Raw genomic sequence first — 13855 nt, 5'->3', positions numbered from 1 at the left:
TTTCTAGGAATTAGATGATTTTCTCAGTTTTTCGTGTGTTAGCCCATAAATATTTTGGTGATATGGACAATTTCTTTGTGAAACCTTAACGGAACCCTCTGTAGGGAATTGGGGGAGCAGTACGTACAGTCTCACCATTATTTTTTGAGCCCATTTTGGGTATTTAGGGGCCAATTTACAAGACTTAGACGATTTTTTCAATTTTTTTGTGTGTTAGCCTATGAATATTTTAATGATATGGTTTACGAACGGTTTCTTTGTGAAACCTTTATGAAACCCTCTGCAGGGAGTTGGGTGAGCAGTACGTACAGTCTTACCATTCTTACATTTTGGACATTTAGGGATCAATTTACAAGAATTGATTTTCTCAGTTTTTCATGTTTGTTAGCTCATGAATATTTTAGTGATGTGACTTTCGGATGATTTCTTTGTGAAATCATTACATATTTTTCCGTAGGAAGTTGGAGGGAGCAATACGTACAATCTCACCATTTTTAGAGTTCATTTTGGGCATTTAGGGAACAATTTACAGGAGTTATGTAATTTTCTCAGTTTTTCGTGTGTGTTAGCTTATAAATATTTTAGTGATATGGCTTTCAGATGATTTCTTTGTGAAAACATTACATACTACTTCATAGGAGTTGGGGGAGTTGTACGTACAAAATCACCATTTTTAGAGTCCATTTAGGGCATTTAGGAGACAATTTACTGGAATTATGTAGTTTTCTCGGTTTTCGTGTGTGTTAGCGCATAAATATTTTGGTGATATGACTCCGGATGATTTCTTTGTGAAACCTTCACGGAACACTCCGTAGAAAGTTGGGGGAGAGGTTCATACAATCTCACCATTTTTAGAGTCCAATTTGGACATTTATGGCCAATTTAATGGAATTAGGTAATTTTCTCAGTTCTTCATGTGTGTTAGCCCATGAATATTTTAGTAATATGGTTTCTGGACGTTGTCTTAGTGAAACCTTTACGGAACCCTCGTTAGGGATTTGGGGGAGCACTACGTACGATCTCACTATTTTTAGAGTCCATTTTGGGCATTTGGGGCCAATTTATAGGAATTAGACGATTTTCTCAGTTTTTCGTGTGTGTTAGCCCATAACTATTTTGATGATATGACTTCAGGACGATATATTTTCGAAACCATTATGGAACCCTCCGTAGGAAGTTGGTGAAATAGTACGTACAGTCTCACCATTTTTAGAGTCCATTTATGACATAAAGGGACCAATTTACAAAAAATAAGCGATTTTTTCAATTTTGTGTGTGTTGGCCCATAAATAATTTTGTAATACTGCTTCCAAATGATTTCTTTTCTAATGATAAATACGTGATAATCTTATGCACATATATTTTTATATAACTTTGATATTTAGAAACATCTTTACAAAATATAGAGCAATCATAAAATAACAAAATTTAGAAACATCTACTTAAATTCTCCTAAATGTCCTTGTCATCACATCAAATTCAAGGGCTCTTTTGTCTTTTGATAAAATTGCCCTACTATTTAACTTTACATTTGTTTATTCACTATTCATTCCAAAGGACATTGGCAAAAATAAATTAGCACACAAGAGTCCACCTCTATCACCTCAATTTATCCCCCAAATTCCTTTTATCATCTTTATCATGGAGGTAAGAATTTTATTGATTTGTTGATTTGATTGAGTTGTAATTTATTTTTCATTTTTTATTCTTTGATGCAAAGTATAAAAAAGATTAATAAACAAATAAATTTATGTGCTAAAGAACGAATAAGAATGTTTACTATTTGATTATCAAGATCGAGTATAACAAAAAGGATCTAATAAACGAGAGATGAAAAGAATTGAAAAGAATGTTTGCGAAATCGGAATAAAGATGCATTTTAGGGAAGAAAGGGGATCTATATGTTTGCGTATATACATTTTTTCTGCATAGGGTTTCGATCGAGCACAACTTGTGATGTGCATGTTAGATGTATGAAAATGAGTTTCAATTATGCCGGTGACATAGATCTGGTAATAAAATGAAGGAGAAGCAAGGCGGACACTCCAACTTTGATCTTTATGGATTTGTACCAAAATCGAGTCGTAGACAAATGAATGAATCTAACGGCCCCCATCAATACCCGAATTTCATATATGTGTCATCGACTTTCAAAATTTTTTTGATTATCAATACACACACACTCCTTGTCCATTTGTCATATTTTTTTTCATTTTGAGCTAAATAAATAAGTATTTCGTAAGATTTTATTCAATACCATTGATATAAAAGGTACATTTTAAGTGATTAGGTAAAAAACATGATTCGAACCAACAATTTTCAGCTCATGGACCCGATGAGTCGACTAATTCGTTTGCTTATTACTTCACATTCTATTTTTTTCACTATTCTCTCTGAGGACCCCAATTTTGCTCATTTGGTCAAGATAAAAGTAGCGTTCATTAGGTGTAACGATCCCTTTGTATAGGTGGGAACTACCTTATAAATTATACCTTAAAAAACTTTATGTATTTGTATTCTTACTCATACAAAAAAAAAAATAGTACTTTAATCAAGTACTTCAAATCGCTTCACAAAAAAAAGTAAGGTTTATGTCTGACGCCTAATTATCATATCGAATAAAAATTTTTGGTATAACAGTTTCAATATTATGATATTTGATATGTATTTTAATTTTAATTTCTTTGGATATTTAGTACGTTATACGGTATTTATAAACTAAAACAATGAATACAGTACCAAAGTATATTGTTGTATATACTAGCAATTATATAAAATAGTACAAATACAAAACTAATTATTCATATATTGAAACTTTGACTACTCTAACTTGATTAAAATGTCATTTTCATGTTATTGATTAACTAATGATTTTGCTTGTACTTTCTTTTAGATATTTATACTTGTATAAGACGTTAGTATAATATACTTGAGATGATTTATGAAAAAACAAAGTCATAATTCTTTGTTATAATATGACTATATATAAGTCGAAATCAAATAAATCATTACTATTAATTTATAATGCTACAAAATATCAAAATCAAACTATAAAATAATGAATCATATCGAATTAATTTAATATAATAAAAATATAATATTTTTCAAAATTTTAAAAATTATCGAACCGAAATTTTCAATATCTTTATAAAAACATAGGTAAACATAAAGTCAAACACGCGGCTAACAAATGTGGGTCCAAAGAAAAATTAGATACTGATCTAATTTCATCTGAGAAAAAAATTAAAATTAAAAATAATAGTAATATTAATAAATTAAATTAAAAAATAAAAAAAATTCCAAGTCATCCGACAACCGTCTACTTGCCAATTCGGTCAGCAAATTTTTTCTTCACTTTCCTCTCTTTCGTCTTCACAAAAAAAAAAAAAAAAAGGTAAAGAAAACATTAGTACAAAATAAAAATAAAAATCATACCTTTATGAAAGGGAAAAAATTTTGAGAGCCCATTTTTTTCAAATTTTTAATTTCTCTTCAAGACCCCTTTATTGTTTTTTTTTTTTTTTGTTTTCAAGAACTAATTTTTCGTTTATTGATTTAACTGTTGTGGTTATTTTATCAATCAATTAAGGAATTTCAGGCAGGTAATTTCATTTTTTATACTAACCCCAGATCTTGTTTTATGTTCTTTATGCTGTATGTGTATGCTGTTTTAGCTATTTTTATATTTTTGAAGGGATTTGAGAATTTGGTGTTTGTTGTTTTTGTTTGATCTAATGTTACTTGCTCAGTTTTGTGTATTTTAGTAGCAGATGTGCTTTGTTTGCTATGAATATTGGTAGTGTTTGATATAAAGTTAGAAACTTTTGTTAGTGTTTTGATTTAAAGTTAGCTGATGTCCTGTATTTGCCCTGTTCTTGAAGGTATAAATGTGAAATATTGTTAATTTTTTGGATGATTCTTGTTAGGGTTTGGAATAAAGTTAGTAATTTCTTGTTGATACATGACCAATTGGTAGTATTAGTGTTTGTTGTTGGTAGAGTTCATGGCATAGTTTTTTTTTGAAAAAAAGAGTGTAGTACATGCACCATCGGATATTAGTAGAGGTGTGTTTGATAAACATTTGGTTGTAGTTTAGGTAGGAAACTCGCACATCGAATAGTTCAGGTATGAAACTCGAAAAACCAGTATACTTTAGGTGTGTTTTGACACTTCACTGTTCAACAAAAAAAGTCTTCTTTTTTTCTTTGGAGTAATGGAAGTTGGAACTAGAGAGAGAAAAGCAAATGTTAGCTTGAATGTGTTAGTTTTTGGAAGTAGGAGATATCTGATATCAGTTGTAAGATATCTTTGCTTGTACTTGGAAAGATATGATGTTCTTTTTTTCCCAGTTTAAACAAAAACAAGCTTTGTATACTTTTTGTTAGATATGTTTTTAAGTTTAGAAAGACGAGGTAAAATATCTTGTGATTTATTTTTTTGTTTCTTTCGAGGGAAAGACTTGTGAGTGAGTTCAAAATTGTGTTTTAGAAGTGAAAATGCATTTGAAGCAGACTGGATCAGACATTGGTTTTGCTTGTTTTCCGTTTAGCACATATCTGAACATTTGCTGATGGGAACCTTTTGTGACTTATTTTGATCACCAGCGTCGCGGATTAATGCTGCCTCCACGCCAACAACCACGGCCTGGTGGACTTCAGACGTCTTTATCCTTGGTCGTCTCTCCTGATGCCTGTGGATCTCCTAATCCTCAAGAGCGTGGCTCAACCTCTGATCAGGCTCGTGACTCACCATCTGAAAGTGCTAGCTCACGCGAAACTTGGCCAACATCTGAGGCTTTGATGGCGAAAAAGCTGGAGAAGGAGAAAGAGAATGGCTATGCTGAGCACTCTGTTGTCCGCAATATGTCAAACTCAGACAAAATTTCCCTTCGAGACATTGCCCGAGAAAGAGTTGACGTTATAGCTGACAGGATGCGAAATCTCCCAGATGAGTATCTAGAGAAGTTCAAATATGAACTTCGGGTCATTCTTGAAGGGTCAGGTGGTGCTCAGCACAGAAATGAGTTCCAATTCCTCCAAAGGCTAGTGAATAGTAGGGGTGAGTTGACAGATGGAATCCTGTGTTTAACACACCGCACCCAGCTAGAAATTCTAGTTGCCATCAAGACGGGAATTCAGGCGTTCTTGCATCCCAGTGTCAGTCTCTCTCAAGCTTCTCTCATTGACATTTTCTTGTATAAGAGGTGCAGAAACATAGCATGTGGTAGTGTGCTACCAGCAGAGGAATGTAGCTGCGAAATTTGCTCGAAGAAAAATGGTTTCTGCAACCTTTGCATGTGTGCTATTTGTAACAAGTTTGATTTTGAGGTCAACACTTGCAGATGGATTGGTTGTGATCTCTGTTCTCATTGGACACATACAGATTGTGCCATTAGCAATGGGCAGATTGGAACAGGCCCTTCTGTTAAGGTTGGAGCTAGCTCAGCCGAGACGCTCTTCAGATGCCATGCTTGCAGTAGGACATCTGAGTTATTAGGTTGGGTTAAAGATGTGTTCCAGCACTGTGCTCCAAGTTGGGATGCGGAAGCTTTTGTTAGAGAGCTCGACTTCGTCAGGAGAATTTTCCAGAGAAGTGAGGATGCCAGAGGCCATAAGTTATATTGGAAATGCGAGGAACTCGTTGAAAAGCTGAAAGGTGGTGTTGCAGATCCTATGGCTTGTAAAGTGATCTTATCCTTTTTCCAAGGTGAGCCTGACATTTTATTTCTTGTCCTAACTTTTTTCTACACTATTTGTGATTGGGGCGTAGTTGATAAATGATTGACTGTTCCGGACCACACTTGAATTGGTCTGTCCAAGATTGAGAAAAGGTTGAAATGAAAGCTTGATGCATCTAACAAGAAATCAAATGTAGCAGGTTAACGATAATTTGATTATTGGTCCTCTGTTCTCTGGCTTCGTTGATCTATAGTTAGTGTTCTTTAGTAGGCTAGGCTGAATAAAAAGGTGTATTATTACAGTGGCGGAGCCAAGAATTTTACTAAGGGGTGTCGCAATATAAAAGAAGTAGAGACATGTAGAAAATAAAGGGAGTCAACGTATTACTGTATACATAAAACTGAAATTTTGACCTAGCTAAACAATGTAATTTTCCGGCGATGGGGTGTTAAATGACATCCTCTGATTGGATCATTTACTCTACCGAGAAGCTCGTGCAATGATTTCAAGTATCTTTATCTATTTGAGAAATAACAAATCATCTCTTTTAATATTGAACTTTTAATTACAGTATACTCTTGGCCAAACTTCAACAGTTTTCACAAGCCTATTAGCCATACATTTTTTTCTATCTTTAAAGCCTCAAGCATTTTGCATAGATTGGTGGCCCAAGGTAATTGGAATAGTGGAGGGATAGGAGAAGAGTTGCATGCGCACAAACCAATTAGCATTTAGGACAAAATATTGAAAGATGGATCATGGAACTTAGAAGTAGATGTAGATAGAAGAAACTAGTGATGTTGAAAGGAGATGAGTTGCATGCAACAAAGAATACGGTTGTGAACACTAAGAGGCACAAATCAATTAGCATTTAAGGACAAGATATTGAATGATGTAGCATGGAACTTAGAAGTGGATGGAGATAGAAGAAAGTAGTGATATTTGAAGGACTAGCACTAGAGGCGGCGCCAGGATTTTTAATTTATGGGTTCCAGATAACAATCCTTTTGGTTTACTAGGTTCTGAATAAATTATTTTATAAATTAAATGATTCTTTTAACACAAATACAAGGTTTGAGCCTAAGCTACTCGGTTCTCCATTGTCTAGGTGCTAGGACCTTGACTATCGAAATCATGGCGGTGGAATGACAAAAGATTGTGAAACCTCTAAAGAGTATAAGAAGCTAAGGGAGAAGCTAAAAAATCTATTAGCAAATGAGTTGGCTAAACCTTGGCAAAGCTATTAGGGACGTAGAAGGGGAAGAAAGAAATGTTTAAGCTAGGATGGACGAGAGAGAATAGGCTGTTGATGTAAGCTAGTTTAAGTGTGTTCAAGAGGATTTGCAGAAAATTTTGACAAGAAAGAGACAGGTAAAGTATTGATCAGCTCGAATAACAAGGATATCTTTATAGATCTTCAAACATCCGTGCAAATGATCAGGGTAGAGATTGGCTGGTTTGGAGAGAAGGAGAAGAAGAAAGGAGGAGGAGAATGATGTTTTGCGAATTCCCTTCATGTATGAGGAGCTAAATTGTCCTTTAATGTCACAATCCGGTGGATATCGTTCCCGGATCAGACCAAATTCACTCAAAGTCATTACCAGATTATAATTTTGAATCTGGCATAATCTGAAGAAACTGCGAGATAAATCCAATCTGACCTAATATGTAGGCTAATCTTGCCTTCTAAATGACCCACCGTCTAATGGTTATGGAGGACACTAATTGCCTATTTAGTAATTTAACTAAAGTTTTTTGAATTCTCCTACTACCTTATTCTTCGATTTTATTATTACATGTTATTTCCTCTGCTTCAGTTATTGTACTATTTATTGTTATTACTGTTCTTTTTTCCATTATTTTCTATATGCTTTCTTCACTGCTGTATTTCCTTTTCAATTTTTTATATGTTTTACTTGTGCCGAGGGTTTATTAGAAACAAACTCTCTACCTACACAAGGTAGGGGTAAGGCTGCGTGCACACCACCCTCCTTAGACTCCACTTGTGGGATTATACTGGGTATGTTGTTGTAACTAAAGTTCTTTTGAATTACCTCAAAGCAAAAAAAGATTTTTTTTTTTATGTAATTTAAGTTTGTCAAGTGAAAAAAGATTTTTCTAGCCCTCACCACACCCCCACCCACCTCAAAAAAAGAGGGTCAACTAGAATGACCATATTCTGACAAAAGTTTTAGGCAGTTATTTGTCTGTGCATTCATTAGGTTCATCACATTTTCTTACACGAGAATATGCATGGAAACATTGTTACTATTATGTGGATATTAATTATTGGACTGCAAAATATAGAATTTATTTGTTAGGACGATTGGCCGGAAGGTGGATCTTTCATTGTATCAAAGTGGAGAAAGTGGAAAAAATCGTGGAAAGTGAGGTAATAGTTTGGTTTCTAGCTGCTTTATCCGGGTGTAAGTATGATCATCTCTGGCTAATAGTCTTGACTTTTCTATGCGATTTTGAGCACCTAAGTTGTGCATTTTAATTAGTGAAGAAAGGATTTAATTTATGTTTCATCACAATGTGCAATTAATTTGGAACTGCTCGTCTTGTAACGAGACAGGCGAGGTGAGCATGTTGCTGTCTCAAATAACATGTAAACTTGCCCGTAGGGCATATTGATCTAGTAAGAAGAGGCGTAGCTTGTGATGTCTGGATTAGGCTCATGAGAAGAGTGTAGCTTGTGATGTGTGGATTAGGCGCACGTCACGGATTTGAACCATGTCGTAGACAAAAACCTGGTATTTGGAGCGGACCCATCATCCAATGAGTTTTGAACCGTGCGCTACTATCCCTCGGGGATTTCTCGATAATTGAAAAAAAAACATGTGAACTTGATTTTCCAATTTTTATGTTTGTGGATTGTTTATTGAAGAAAGTTGGTTTCATTTCTAGTGCTCGGAGACTCTTCATTTTTTGTCTTTGCTGATTTCTTATTGTTTTCCTGATTTTGATTTGCACTTGAAGAACTTTTCATATTTTTATCGCCTATTTATTCTAGCATTAAATGATTGATATGACTTGATCGGTAAGGTCTGCGTACATCCTACCCACCTCAGAGCCCTCTTGTGGGATTACACTAGTATGTTGTTGTTGTTGTTGTTGATCGGTGTTGGGTAAATTCTTGGCCTAATGTAAGGTATTTACCGTCTTTTTCTAACATAAGCAATGTAATGGAGAAATCAAGAATCTCAAATACATCTATAAGTTTTACATTTCCTCTTTAAATTTTTTTCCCCCAATTTTTACACAGATCTTGATGATCCTTCAAAGAGTCAAGACAATGACGAAGGTGGTCGGCCCATAGCTCCACTAGAAGCATTCGGCAAGATTGCAGATGTAGTACAGGAAGCCATCAAAAAAATGGAAGCTGTAGCGGAGGAAAAGATGCGGTTGGTTAAGAAAGCACGGTTATCTGTCGAAGCATGTGATCAGGAGCTCAAGGATAAAGCTCGGGAAGTGACCATGCTGAAAATGGAAAGGCAGAAGAAGAAGCAACAAATCGATGATATTGAAAGCATCGTAAGGCTTAAGCAGGCAGAAGCTGAAATGTTTGACAAAAAGGCGGCTGAAGCTAGACGAGAAGCTGAGAGACTGCAACAAATTACACTCGCCAAGACAAACAAGTCGGAAGAGGACTACACTAACAGGTATCTGAAACAGCGATTATGCGAGGCTGAGGCAGAGAAGCAGTACTTAATCGAGAAGATGAAGCTTCAGGAAAGTTCACGAGCGTCACAGAGCAGCGCCGGAGGAAGTGACCCTTCCCAGATTATGTACAGCAAAATCCAAGATTTGATCAAGAATATGTAGAGTTGTTGCTTTCAAAGGATACATATAACTCCATTTGCTCCGAAATTTACTAGGCTTTCTGGATTTATGAATTGGTTTTAAACTTTTGGTCTTGATAATTTTTCTTTTCAATCTGTGCCTTACCTTTTCTAATCATAATAGCTCTAAAAAGAAGGGCAGCCTTGTGCTCTAAGCTTTCGTTATGCACGGGATCCGGGGAAAAGTCAGATCACAAGGGTCTATCGTATGGAGCTTTACCCTACATTTTTGTTAGAGGCTTTTTTCACAATTTGAATCGGTGACCTTCTGATGACATAACAACAATTTTAAAAGGTAGGAATTGTTCTTGGTGTGAATGTAAAAAGGCAACTTGACACACTAAGCTTCCGTGCGTGTGCAAAACTTCTAACCAATTATTTTGCTAGAACAACTTAAAAGATACTTTTAACATAGTACGCTATTGTCTGTTTTGAGTCAATCTCGTACGCTTTTTTTCAAATGGCCTCACACCACCATTAATAGTATCACTACATCTTATATGGAGCTTCCTCCCCCCCCTTCCATTTACCAAACTTTGTTCTCACACCCAACACTAACCTTCTACAATTATTCAAACTTCATCAATATATAGAGTCGCATTAAAAAAAGAAGTAAATAGGATCTTTCTAGTCGATTTTTATGATCTATTTAAATTTTAAAGTCTTAATGAGCAGAGTTATTTAATATATGTTCAGTAGAAGATAAATGTATCCAATAAAATATTCAAAAGCACTATCCAAAATATATCCCATAGAATTTTAAAAAGAACCAAGTGATCTAGCAGTCAATGAAGTCCATAAAAAATCTATCGATTTTTCCTGATATGTTTACTTAATCATAGTAAATTAATACATATAATCATCGGATTAAATCCCCTACCCCACCCCACCCCACCCAAGCAATACATGTTCAAAAGGACCATATTATCTGGCCAAAACTAGGGACAAAGTTACAAGTTGGGTCTGAAATGTGGGCACAAAAGAAGAAGATTGAGATATAACATATATATGGTCAATGACCAAGCATGCAACATTAATAATGGAGGCAACAACTCAAATTTGTTGTTGTTAACTCATTAAAGGGAAGTAGTTATAGAATTATAATCGATCGGGATCATTCAATACAACGGTATGAACACGATACCAAGGCAAACTCATGGAAATACCCTTTAAATCAAAGAGACACTACGTAACTTTATTGCATTGAAAAAGACTATAATATGACTATCCTATGGACCACTCTTTTTCAGTCGATTATTTCCCAAACAAGAGTTTTTATATTGTTGGTAATAATGAAACAATTATGTTCATAAAAATAAAAGAGAAGCAAATTTATTCTATACTTGATAATTACCAATACACAATGAGGGAGTTGATCCCATTTTCTATTTGTAAAATTATTGTAAACAAAAGGACAATAAACACAAAATTTATGTTACAACATTATGGACTATTGGACTTGTATACTCCTCCAAATATCTACGCACTTCGTTTTAATTTATTTGATCTATTTTGCCTTGACAGAGAGTATAAGTAAATAAGATTTTTGAATCTTGTGGTTTTAAATTAAAAATATATCAAATGTATTAAAATGACTTCTAAATCTGTGGTCTTGAAAATGTTATGTGGAAAATTAAAATTAAAGAGTTACGAAAAAAAATTATTCTTTTTGAAATGAACAAAAAAGAAGAATAAGCTAACACATGGGAGTTTCCTTATATCATATACTCCTTCCGTCCATTTTAACTATCATTTTAGCTTTTTTTTTCAACGTTTATTAAGAAAAATAATAATAATAAAATATATACATAGTTACTAAGTTATCCTGATTTAAATATAAGTAGAGTATTTTTTTTCCCTCTTAAATAGTGTGCATACTTTTTAATATATAGGGTATAATTAAAAGTAATTATTAACTTTAATTTTAAATTTCTAAAATGATAATTATTTTGAGATATATTTTTTGAGATAAAATGATCAATCAATTTGACACAGTACATTTCCCACTTCAATTCTTGACTATCCATGCAATAATAAAAGATGATAAATTAGGGTGGCATGTTGCCTTATATATCCTTTTTCCATTTTTTTCGAACCTAATACCCGCATAATAATATAGTAAAACTAAGGTGACATCAAATTAGGCGAAATTGACCTATGGTAAACACTCTCTTTTTATATAATCAATACGTTAGATTTCCCTTTTTCATATGATTTCATCTCAAGCTTTTATCATCAACTTTAACATTAAATCACTATTTATAAATATATATATCCAATTATCTGAATTCTAGCATCTACTTCTTAAATGATGTCGAATAATAGTGCTCGCGTTGCTAATCATAAAATGTGACACGTAGAGCACATGTAAGGCACATTACTTTATTTGTTATAAAATTTATAACAAAAAAATAAGACAAAAAATAACAAAATGGACCACCATCTAATGTCACTTTTGCTATTTTTCAGAAAGAAATGGGTCATCATAAATTCTATCACACCTACCATACACTAAATGTAGGATTTAAAGGCACCACCTTACCCTCATCAATCTCTGCATCTTGGGATAAGAAAAAATAGGTAAGAATTTATTTGAGTTTGGTATTTGGATCAAATTATCCTATTTTTAGTTTATAATTAAATAATTTCTCCATTCATTTTTATTGGTACACTATTTTAAAAATAAATATACATTTTTACTTATTATTTTTAATATATCAAGAAAAGATATAAGAGAATTCATGTTAGTTGCTTATTCTTCAAATGATTTTTCCAAAGACTTAACACTCCATTTAATTCATATTAATTAACTTGTTGAGATTTTTTTATTTATTCAAAATAAGTGAATTAGTCAAAGTTAAAAAAAATTGTTGGAACTTTTTTTTTTCATTTCATATTTATCCTTCATTTAGTGAGGTTCTTAACTAATTTACGTTTTTTAGGAGACTAGTTTGAAAATAATCAAAAGAATAATAGTGAAAAATAGTCTTTAATTTATCTCCTTAAATATTTTTCTCAAGGGGTACCCGATAATTCACTGAATATGGACTAGAGGGAATACTAAAATCAATTACTAATAGGGATAATGTGGTAAAATAATCATGTCAATTGTTGTTTTCTTAATTGGTGTGCCAAATCTAAATGTGATAAGTAAAAGTGAATAAAACAATAAAAATAAAAATTGAAATATATGTTAATTAATTATAATTTGTCTAGTTTCCTATTATTATTATTATTATTATTATTATTATTACTAGTACTATTGTTATTATTATTATTATTATTATTATTATTATTATTATTATTATTATTATTATTATTATTATTATTATCACTATTTTCTATACGATTCTCTTATTATTGTATTTTTAATTGATTGTTGTTATGCTTTATTTAAATAAAAGATTTATGAGAGACAACCTCTTTACTTTTATTAGGTATCAATAAAACTACATTTTTTTTCAAACTCTACTAATAAGATTCAATATATTATCCTTTCAATAATATTGGCTTCTTCCCATTATTTGTGTCCTAAATTTCAAGTTTTGTTTCCCAAGCTAGCTACTTCTTATTAAATGCTAACCCCACATTTCAGATTGTTCTCATTCAATGCAAAATTTATTGTTTTTTGTCCTCCTTAATTGCATGGTCAAGTGACGTGCTTTTCTCTCTCGTTTATACGTAGAGGCGTATTCAAAATCTCAAAAAAATGAATGTATCGTTATAAAAAAATGAATTTAAATTGTTATAAAAAATGAATTTAAGATAAAATTTTGATTGATTTAATTTTTAACTTCATCACTAAACTTAAAATTTTCTTTTAATTTTCCAATGGAACAAACTTAAAAATTTGAAAGATTAAAGCCAAAATAAATAATAATAATAATAATAATAATAATAATAATAATAATAATAATAATAATTACCAAAAATGCTATCAATAACTACTTAAAGAGGTATAATCCAATTTTAGAAGAAAAAAAGAAGAAGAAGATAGATATAAGATTTAAGTATCTAACCTCATTTAAAGAGGTGTACCCAATCATCATGACATTATATGATACTTTGAGCATGAATTCACGTATGAATATTTAAATATTTTTTAAAATATAATGCTACTATATATAACCTAAGAAATGGAGCATGGGTTCACATCAATCCGGAGAACTCTCCTTCGATACGCCTCTGTTTGTAGTTTATACATATATGACCGAAACACACACTTGTGTGAGAAATAAATATTCATTTCCGATATTTACTAATTTACAGTCAAATTGGACGTGATTTGAAATTAAGTTAATTTGAAATTAAAATTTTGCTTGGTTATATCAT

At 32.5% G+C, this 13855-nt stretch overlaps 1 protein-coding gene across 2 annotated transcripts; it reads left to right on the top strand.

Annotated features, from left to right (window-relative positions):
- The first annotated feature begins 3363 nt into the window (after nucleotides 1–3363).
- LOC125867115 (OBERON-like protein) lies at nucleotides 3364–9634 on the top strand. Of its 2 annotated transcripts, none has more exons than XM_049547540.1 (3): nucleotides 3364–3602; nucleotides 4605–5706; nucleotides 8947–9634. In XM_049547540.1, the coding sequence occupies exons 2-3, from the start codon at nucleotides 4617–4619 to the stop codon at nucleotides 9504–9506; spliced, it is 1650 nt and encodes a 549-aa protein (XP_049403497.1). In that variant the 5' UTR covers nucleotides 3364–3602; nucleotides 4605–4616; the 3' UTR covers nucleotides 9507–9634. The 2 variants fall into 2 exon arrangements, with proteins under 2 accessions (XP_049403497.1, XP_049403499.1); XM_049547542.1 differs by having other exon boundaries at nucleotides 3390–3598.
- The last annotated feature ends 4221 nt before the right edge of the window (nucleotides 9635–13855 follow it).

This window comes from Solanum stenotomum, chromosome 6 (genome assembly GCF_019186545.1).
Source record: "Solanum stenotomum isolate F172 chromosome 6, ASM1918654v1, whole genome shotgun sequence".
NCBI lineage: Eukaryota > Viridiplantae > Streptophyta > Magnoliopsida > Solanales > Solanaceae > Solanum > Solanum stenotomum.
Note: the sequence above shows the minus strand (reverse complement) of the source record. Positions and strands in the feature narration are given on the sequence as shown.

Coding starts and splice junctions, on each gene's coding strand:
- LOC125867115 (XM_049547540.1), top strand. CDS start 4,617: ATGCTGCCTCCACGCCAACAACCACGGCCTGGTGGACTTCAGACGTCT. Junction 5,707..8,946: donor GATCTTATCCTTTTTCCAAG/GTGAGCCTGACA, acceptor ATTTTTACACAG/ATCTTGATGATCCTTCAAAG.